The following is an 11,101-nucleotide window of genomic DNA, read 5'->3' on the forward strand; positions in this document are numbered from 1 at the left end:
TATACAGTCAAGAGAAAGACCGTGGCCATATTTACTATAGCCTGAATAGGTAATTATTCAGTTTATAGTTTAAATCCAATGTTTATAGCCTGATTTGTATTTAGCGTAACAGGATTATAATACTTGTAATGTCATTCAGGCTTTTGAACATTTCTATTAACTATTCACTATGCCACCAAAAGAGAGAGAAAGAGAGGGATTGTATGTAAACAGTCTTTATATAACTATTTTTGTTAAAATAAGATTTTTGTGCTAAAATCTCCATCAGACCAACCGTGTTAGCTATGTTTTGGGCATGACTGCATTTTATAAATAAATCATGAATAGTTTTAGGAGTTTTATTTGTATATCTAATGGGAATTTATAGAAGTGAAGTGAACATAATTCATTTATCCTTTAAAATAATTACTACATGTAGCAAAACAAATAGTAGTAAAGATGATAATGCAATGAAGGAATGATACCATACTTTATCTTTAGCTTCAACATCGGCAATAACATACCCAGTTGCCATAATTTGTCAGCTTAATGAAATAACCTATCATCTAAAGTTAAACTTAATTTCTGAGGAGGCCATGGCTTATTGCACAGTGAAAGAATATGACAAAGACTTTATGAATGGCGGAACGATACATAAATGTGGGTGGGGTATTTGTGCTAGCGTAGTAATACTACTGTACTGTAGCAGTAGTGCCGTAACAGTACTATACATGAATTAAACGTTTAGGCCAACTGCTGGGATCCTTGAGGATCATTTACCACTTCTTACAACTACTCGAAAAATTAGTTTTTATAGCCAGAATTTAAATTTTCTGATCCAACAATGCCCATGATAGCCTTCAGTGTTATCCTGAATTACAACGAGGCCGAAGTGGGTGGAGCCTCGTGAAGTCATCATTCTGACGATAATTACTGGTGAAGGTTTAAAGCCAAAATATGGTACCAGTTATTTATTTATTTTTGTTCTTTTTTACAGTAAATACGTAGGTAGCTAGACAATAAATAAAAATTACTGGACATTGGATATAGCAGTTATCAAATCAAGCTGGTCTACTACGTTTTTGAAAATTACCAACTAATCCATACACCTTGTCAATCTGATTGTGACCTATAAAGTAGACTGTAATTTCTTAGGAAACTTATTCTGGGAGTTAGACTAATAATCGAAGTGTTTTTGTATTTATTAACATATTTTGTTCGTTTGTTCATTATGACAATTCTCAGTGGAGAGGTTTCAGAGTTCATAAAGGTGTACTGCTTTGCTTTTATTTACACTTTTGTGTTATTGTTGGCAGAGGTATAGCCTTCGTTACGTATAACCAATCATCGATCGAGAAAGAGAGAAGAAATGCCGTCATAAGTTACGTAACGAGTGCGTTCGAGACCTTTTCTCTGAGTAAGTTGGCCCGTCTTCAAAAATCGTCACTTTTACTTAATAAAGTACCAAATTAATTCAACCTACGTAATGCAGAATATAGTCAAAATTTATGTGTAGATATAATGTGCATTCTGAATAAGCGTTATATTTATGAAATTCATAGAAAAAAAGTTATTGCGAAAAAACCGTGTTACAGAGGCCCTGAATCTCATAGTAGTCTATCCTTGGGCATTACCACCGACAAAAAACCATGTCTTGCTTCATAATTTTCGTTAGTTTCCTTCTGCACCAAATACACCTCTCAACTGTTACCTTCATATTCTTAGCAATCCATAAATACTCAAAACAGAGGATGATAGCGCAGTAAGGGTAATAAGCTTCCTGCTGTCCCAAGTGCACTTCGACATTTGACTCCCTAATTAATATAGGTTAGAAACTACCATATCTACTGTATTGAATACTTGTATCACTTCGGTCACAAAATAATACACCTAAAGCTTCAATAAAAAGTAGAAAGTTTAGTCTGTACAGATGCTTCATATAACATTGTGCAATCCTCACGTTCTCCGTTCTGTAAAATATATTGCCAGGTTGTTAACCCAAGGAAGTCTTACACTATTGGTTTTAAAGAACAGTGAACATGAAAAAAAGGGGGGGGGGACGAGAGGGTGAAAACTTTTAACCTCCTTTCTGGATGATGCAAGTGTTCAGAAGGCCATGCAGGTGTCATGAGTATTTATACTGCTGGTCAGAAAAAGAAAATATATTGAATCTGCGTTTTTTTTTATTATAAAATCAATATATTGGACAAAAGACAACTAACTATTATAAAGCAATCTTTTAGTCACTGTAAATAAAAAAAAATTCAGCGAGATATTTAAAACTGCTTCCGAAGAGCTCAAGAAAGAAATGGTACTGTAGTACCTCCACGTTAGAGAGGTTCCCAGTCACGTGTACAGCCCCACATCACACGTGGGTTACCAGTCCAGGTGGTTCCCATAAAAAAAAGGTTCCTATAGAGTCACGTGTACGGCCCACACCCACCCCGCGGCCCCTACATCTCACGTGGAGAGTCAGTGCTGGTGCTAAGGGGAGGGTTCTGAATGTAGCGTTCTTACCCCCTATCTCGACAGCATCCCATAAGCCTAACGGAAAAGCAGAAATCACACCACACCACAACACCCAAGCGCACCACCTATACAGGATCATTTCAGAATTTTTCCTTGGGGAATTTGATTCTTCCATAACACATACACTGGTTTACATACCAATGTTTCACAGCCGAAAATATGAAACATAACTTTTCCTTTATCAATGGCTACTTAAATTCCCACATGCAAATAAACTGTATGCTTGTACGACTATTCTTCTCATTTGCCAATAATACGGTATCATTCGAAATACTAGTGTGTATCATAGTAAATGCATACATTTTGGACTAAAATTTGTGGGTGAACCTTTCTTCAAAGGCTATAAAATCGATGTCAAACCCAATGAACAATACTAACAAAATCCCTAAATACGCTAAATCATTACAAAGTATGAATCTGAAGGAATATGTGTGTGTGTGTGTGTATATATATATATATATATATATATATATATATATATATATATATATATATATATATATATATATATATATATATATATATCATTACAAAGTATGAATTTGAAGGAATATATATATATATATATATATATATATATATATATATATATATATATATATATATATATATATATAGTATATATCATTACAAAGTATGAATTTGAAGGAATATGTATATATATATATATATATATATATAGTATATATCATTACAAAGTATGAATTTGAAGGAATATGTATGTGTGTGTATATATATATATATATATATATATATATATATATATATATATATATAATATATATATCGTTACAAAGTATGAATTTGAAGTAATATGTATGTGTGTATATACATATAGATATACATACATATATATATATATATATATATATATATATATATATATATATATATATATATATATATATATATATATATATATATATATCGTTACAAAGTATGAATTTGAAGTAATATGTATGTGTGTATATACATATAGATATACATACATATATATATATATATATATATATATATATATATATATATATATATATATATATATATATATATATATATATATATATATATATATATATATATATATAATATATATATATATATATATATATATATATATATATATATATATATATATATATATGTATATATATATTATATATGTGTATTATATATATATATATATATATATATATATATATATATATATATATATATATATATATATATATATATATATATATATATATATATATATATATATATATATATATTATATATACACATATATATATATATATACATATATATATATATATATATATATATATATATATATATATATATTATATATAATATATATATATATATATATATATATATATATATATATATAAATATATATATATATATATATATATATATATATATATATATATATATATATATATATAGTGTGTGTGTGTGTGTGTTTGTGCATGTGTACATACTGTATGTACTCATATGCAAATAACTATATGGAAATATATACCGGTACAGTATGTATACGTGATCGTGATCAAATCAAATATTCATGCACACACACACACTATCGTCCCACAATTTGATTAATGCTACCTGCTAGTACCAGACAATATTCAAAACATGGTGATAAATGAACTACACAATTGTAACCGGACAGGTAGGAATATATTTAAATTTTCTCTATGATTAGTTGTGCTTAATTATTAATTAAGGAAAATATTAGGATTCTCAAAAGATAATTTGGTATTAAAAAGGATAATTCTAACGAGCAGCGTGTAATAATAAACCCATAGCCATTGAAATATAGATGAGAAGTGTGACCATGTCCATAATTTCTAAAAACGGATTAGTTTCTCTTTTGTATAGCTTGGCTATGCCTATTTGCGAGTTGAATTCTCTTATCCTACAAGATACAATTTCTTTAGAACAGAATAAGGGCCTTTATTAGCTATAATTGTAGCAAGAAAAATCCTTAGATAATAAAAGCTGTGCTTGGATTAGAATGTTAGAATTTTAATAATAAGATACACAGGGGATTAGTATCCTACTGTCTTCTAACTATGTATAGACTAATATAATGTTACACGGGAGGGAGGGGGCAAAAAACAAGGAAATAGTTGTTAGGCAACTTGACCGGCGGCCAGTAGATTTCTCAATGTTGGTTTTAACGATGGAAGGTTCCTAAGAACAGTTTTATATTGAAGTACACGAATATGGAACTGGTGATCACAATTTAATCTTTGAAACTGCACATTTGAAGAATACCAGTGAATTATACTTTTATTTGTGTAATTCTAGTCTTAAACTAATCAGTAACCCCATTACTTTGAAAATTACTAATGTTGTGCTAAACCTAGGCTATCAAATATATTTGGTCGATTTTTTTTCTTCATAAAATTAAGTAATTTTCAAATTGTTACGTACATAAAACGTTGGATATAACAATTTCCCATCCCAACGACGTTTTAGTTTGTTTAACATACGTTGGGAAAATCAGCAAATTGACTCATATATTACCGTGCTAACTACACAAATGATAGAATGGGATATACTACGAATTTTGACCAATTGACCTAGTATCGGGGTGTCATTCGGCGCCAAGGAAGAAGGAACGGTATGTAAAGGCTAAAAATGTTGTGCTGGATAAAGCCTTTAGAAATGCTATTAGTAGCCACTTGATGTGCACTTTCCACCACTATACCATGAGGCAAAATTTCTCTACTTTTTGTGAATATACTCGATGAAAGTTAACTGAAACAGAAAACTCACTTCTGTGATAAGATATCAAAACATCTATAGGTCTCATGAAAGACAGATATTAGGTAAGGTGCGTAGTCATTCTTACAAAACCCATTCCACACTCTAAGCCCTAGTAACACTGCCAAAGTAATCAACATTTCTCGTAGTATGCACTCCCATGAGTATGATATTCATTGACCTATATCTCAATCAGCATCTAAGCTATATAATCACATGGTTTATGATGGTAATTACTCCTATGCATACAAAAATCATAACAATTAAAGTGTACTTAAAATACAGTTTGTGATGCAACATACTTGGCACACTTACCAAAAAAAAAAAAAAAATAAAACTCATGACAATAATGACGTATTAGAAGTTTCTTGTTTACCTTTTGATTTAGCACTCAAGTGATAATAATAATCACGTTAATATTTTTTACTTTTGCGAGTTATCAAATATATTCAATTTATCTTTACTGAAGTACTGTAAACGATGGATAAATTTTTTCGCAAAAAATGGGGGGATACAGACCCCCTACCCTTAAACCCGTTACAACACACACACACTAACTATATATATATATATATATATATATATATATATATATATATATATATATATATATATATATATATATATATATATATATTGTATATGTATATATATATTGTATATGTATATATATATATATATATATATATATATATTGTATATGTATATATATACATATATATATATATATATTTATATATATATATATACAATATGTATATGTATATATATACATATATATATATTTATATATATTTATATATATATATATATATATATATATATATATATATATATATATATATATATATATATATATATATATATATATATATACATACATATATATAAGTATATGTATATATACATATAATTATACATATATATATATATATATATATATATATATATATATATATATATATATATATGTATATATATATATATATATATATATGTATATATATATGTATATATATATATATATATATATATATATATATATATATATATATATATATATAAGTATATGTATATATATGTATGTATATGTATATATATATATGTATGTATATGTATATATATATATATATATATATATATATATATATATATATATATATATATATATATATATATATATATATATATGTATGTATATGTATAAATATGTATGTATATGTATAAATATGTATGTATATGTATATATATGTATATATATGTATATATATGTATGTATAATATATATATATGTATATATACATATATATATATATATATATATATATATATATATATATATATATATATATAGTACCCATACATAATTACATCCATGAACAGAAATCCGAAATATATTTCTTATATATCCGTCTATATAATTTAGAATATATATACATTTATATAAATATATTTGTGTATATATGCATACAAATATATATTATTGATTTACACACACACACACACACACATATATATATATATATATATATATATATATATATATATATATATATATATATATATATATATATATATTGCAAGACTTACTACCTGTGCAATTCTTTCTAAAATATGATAGTGCTTTATTAAAAAAAACTAGTACATGCAGTATAAGCAAATAAAAAAATCAAGACTAAGTGGAAGGCCGGGAATAATTATCATCAGCGGCCTCGGTTGCTACTTCCTTAATATCGCAATATCCTTGGATCTATTTAGAAAACTCCTGCCAAGGCCAAGTCTCCTACCTGTCTCTTGCTGTGAAGAAAGTACAGTTGAGATTTCCTTCGTCGTGGTACACTGTACCGCCACCGCTGTTGCGCCTGGCAACAGGTACCCCCGCAGACGATAGGTAGGGCAAATTGGCCTCGACCATAGGATTTTGGTGGCGGCCGATGACAACGCAAGGAGAGTTACGCCATAAGAAGAGTACTTGTCGCTTGTCAAAGCACCAATTTTTGTACATCCAAGCTTCGAATGCCAAGTTCGCAAAGACATTTGTTGATTGAGAGATGAAAACTACCCGTTTGAGGGTCTTGGGTAGTTTCGTTGTTTCTGCTGCACCTGCATCTTTGGTGCTCATCTGTCTCCTTTTCGTTACAACAGCAGAAGCAGCAACAGCTGCTGCAGATTGGGATGATACAGCGCCCCCATACAACTGGGGGAGGTGAAGGCCTAGCTTCCTCATTGACATCATGGTTGGAAGGTGTTTTCTTTCTTGGTGGGCTTATTAACTTTGTCACTAAAATTACTCAGATCTGGACTCTGCCTATAAACGCAGAAACTTCAGTAGTTCTATCTTTAGGGGGTTTTAACTAAAACGTTAACACCGAAACCTAAACCAACCCAAAAACACAGCGACCAGTAAAAATACGATTAGTGCTGTAGGCTTAAGTTATTTTTTTTATCAAAATATTTCGTAACAGCTAACAATAACAAAAAGTTCCTACTAGTTCTAAGACGATGTCTTACAGTCAGTTCCTACTAATTCAATAAGGTGATCGTGGAGATCCTGTGTCATATGAAGCCACTTGTATGTTTGGTGCAGTGCCCTCAAACCGTTGCAACGGAGACGAGTCTCGTAAGTCTGCTCTCTTATAGGCATTGGATGTACTCTTCTATGTCACTTGAGTTAAATAGCCCCTAAAACCACACAAAATTAATGATATAGAGTTTCTGAGAGGAAAGGGGACGATGATAAAGGCAGCACTAAAAGAAATATGATTGAGCACTGTCGTCAGATCAGAGAACCGCGCCTGACTGTCTGCTTCTCCAAACTTCTAAATCAGCTGAGCTGCCAGCACAGCTGGTTCCGTAGCGTGGACCATGATGCCACCATCTTCATTTACACTGTCGTACGGAATAAAATACTTTATAAAATTACCTAAAATATCATAAGAGTAGAGTCGAACTATGAATTATATATGAATGTAATGTGTAAAGTTAATATATTCCTTCCTTTGAGAAAGAATCCGAGCAAGTACACAGTTGTCGTACGTCGTGGCAGTGCCGATAATCACGACGTTTGCACGTGCAACAGCAGACTGGCTGGGGAGTAGCCCAGGCGTTGTCCCTCCCCCTGAGCAAGCTTATTGATCTCAACCCTGTCCATTTAATAAAAAGTTACATTTTTCGTTGTGTTTAACCAACAAGAAGTTATGAAAAACCAGGATCATAGTAGCCAAAAATTTGGTCTCGAATTATCCGTTTACTTTCTTGTTCCGATATCTCATGTGATTATAGAAAATTTACTTAGCGGATTTAAAGTCTAAGAAAATGCTACTTAATGAGTTACAAATATAAGAAAGACATGGAGACAGCTTTACGAGCCTATGCTTGGCGATGTGTAAAACAAAAGTTAGGTACTGAAACACATTTTTGAAAGCAAGGTTTCGTCAATGCAAGAGACCAATGTATTCTGCTTTCAGAAGGCAAATGCATTTGAAATGAAGGTCAAGGGATGTACCTCTGATCTCGTCTTCAAGGTGAGTTTTAATGAGTCTGCTTGGGCAGTGCTTCATCTTCCGGTCTTTAGAATATCAACGTAAAGACAAATAAAAAAATAATATTCTATTGGAACACTTGTTTGTTTTTTGTTCTATTTTCTTATAAATTTGTCATCAGTTCGTATGTGTGTGTGAGAGAGAGAGAGAGAGAGAGAGAGAGAGAGAGAGAGAGAGAGAGAGAGAGATCCTGGAATCCCTGGTACTTTTCCTTTTTCCTAATTTCAAGGTAGAATGTCATCCAGTTTCCCATAAGTATAGAGCATAGAAAATTCAAATCTATTTAGCATCATGCTCACCACTCTTATAACAACAAAGGTTGTAGCTCAACTTGTAATAATAATAATAATAATAATAATAATAATAATAATAATAATAATCTACGCATATTGAAGCAAATAATAATAATAATAATAATAATAATAGGTAAGTAGTAGGTTGACCTGGGCACCAGCCACCCGTTGAGGTACTACCCATAGAGAGAGATCCTTTGTCTGAAATTCTTTTGTCTACGTGGGAGCAGAAAATTCAGAATATCATCTCACGAATGAAGTTCATTGCATATGTAATAAAGCAAGGGGGAATATCTGCATTTCATAATGATATAAGATATTGCACAATCTCTCTCTCTCTCTCTCTCTCTCTCTCTCTCTCTCTCTCTCTCTCTCTCTCTCTCTCTCTCTCTCTCTCTCTCTCGTGCATGTAGCGGCGGCAAATCACGTGGTAAGAACCTTTCCGGCGACTCTCTCTCTCTCTCTCTCTCTCTCTCTCTCTCTCTCTCTCTCTCTCTCTCTCTCTCTCTCATTAGAGAACTCACGTGCAGGTCACAGCGGTGTATCACATGCTAAGAACCTTTCCGGCGTGTCTCTCTCTCTCTCTCACCCCAAATGTAGCCCAAACAGGCTGTTGCTAGGGAACTTTCCGGCTCAATGTGACAAGGAGAAAATTTAACCTTTAACAGGCCAAACCCTGTTAGTAAGAAACCTTCACCAGTTGCTTAAACCAGATGACTAAAGTAGCAAGTCCTAAGTAATATACTGAATATCCAAAAGATCAGAAGAGTATTCTCTAATTTCTTTTCATCTCTGATAACGGTTTAGATGGTTTTATAGAAAACGAAGGAAGTCTCGATAGACCGTGCTTGATGTTTGACGTGAGTAGAATAAAGTGTTAGTTTCTTGTTTCTTGTACACAGCCAATCTTAAAACAGCAAGATGGACCAACACATTTTTTTATATCAAACTCCAACTATGTTGGACCACTTCCAAATTATCTAATGCATAGGCAGGCACTTTTTAATTTTTACTTGCTTAGACTATTATAGTCAACGCGTACAAACGTACATAGCCTACTCAAAATTTTTATCATATAAAAACAATAACGATAACTGAAATTGAAAAGATTAAAAAAGGCAATACGGTTCAAATTTAAAGTCAGAACCCCTTCCATTACTTTCATCCATATTTGTTTTCAATAAGATTCAATACCTAATTTTAAAGAATTAAAACACACATCAATTAAGGACAGAAAAGATTTTCTGAATATTAGCCCCTCTTTATTTTCAATGTAACTTTTAAGCATATATTCCCAATCTTAGTTTATAAAAATTGGTTCTATTCTCTCTGGCCATTCTCTTATATTTATTTCATCTTTTCGTCCTTATCTTCTCTGTCAGCCTTAACCCCATATACTTCATCATCAACCGAAGTAAATTTAAGATATTGTAGTGAAAACATTTATTCTAATTCCTACCACTATATTTCAGCCAGACCTTCCTAACTCCCAGTTTGGTGTCCAGTCATATCTGCACTATCCAGGTACTGCATTGCAGATTGTGATTGTGATTGCAATTATTATTATTATTATTATTATTATTATTATTATTATTATTATTATTATTATTATTATTAGCCAAGTTGCAACCTTACCTGTAAAGCAAAAGGCCATAAGGAAATCTGCCTAGTTCGAAAAAAGGAAGATTAGATTATTAAAAATACATAAAAATTAAGAAAAGTAACATTGTTAAATGCAAAAGTAACATACTGTTATAAAACATGGCAGTCAATCTGTTGATTATTAAAGCATTTATACCAATTGTCAATTCAATATGTATACAAAAGAGAGAGAGTACCATTGTGATTATCGTAACATACGCTATGCCATTCTGTCAATGCAATTATAACTTGTATTTAAGCTACAACTTTCTTTGCAATACATATAAATGAGAGAGAAACCCATTCATAAATATACACTTCTAATTTCAACAAATT

General features: G+C 30.7%; 1 protein-coding gene across 1 annotated transcript in view; it reads right to left on the reverse strand.

Annotated features, from left to right (window-relative positions):
- Positions 1 to 8,104, reverse strand: part of Lipt1 (Lipoyltransferase 1) — a 31,648-nt gene extending 23,544 nt beyond the window's left edge. Inside the window, exon 1 of the mRNA XM_068351099.1 lies at positions 7,077 to 8,104. Coding sequence (XP_068207200.1) covers positions 7,077 to 7,525 — 449 coding nt within the window. The 5' untranslated portion in view covers positions 7,526 to 8,104. The remainder of the gene's footprint in view (positions 1 to 7,076) is intronic.
- Between the last annotated feature and the right edge of the window lie 2,997 nt (positions 8,105 to 11,101).

This window comes from Palaemon carinicauda, chromosome 27, assembly GCF_036898095.1.
Source record: "Palaemon carinicauda isolate YSFRI2023 chromosome 27, ASM3689809v2, whole genome shotgun sequence".
Lineage (NCBI taxonomy): Eukaryota > Metazoa > Arthropoda > Malacostraca > Decapoda > Palaemonidae > Palaemon > Palaemon carinicauda.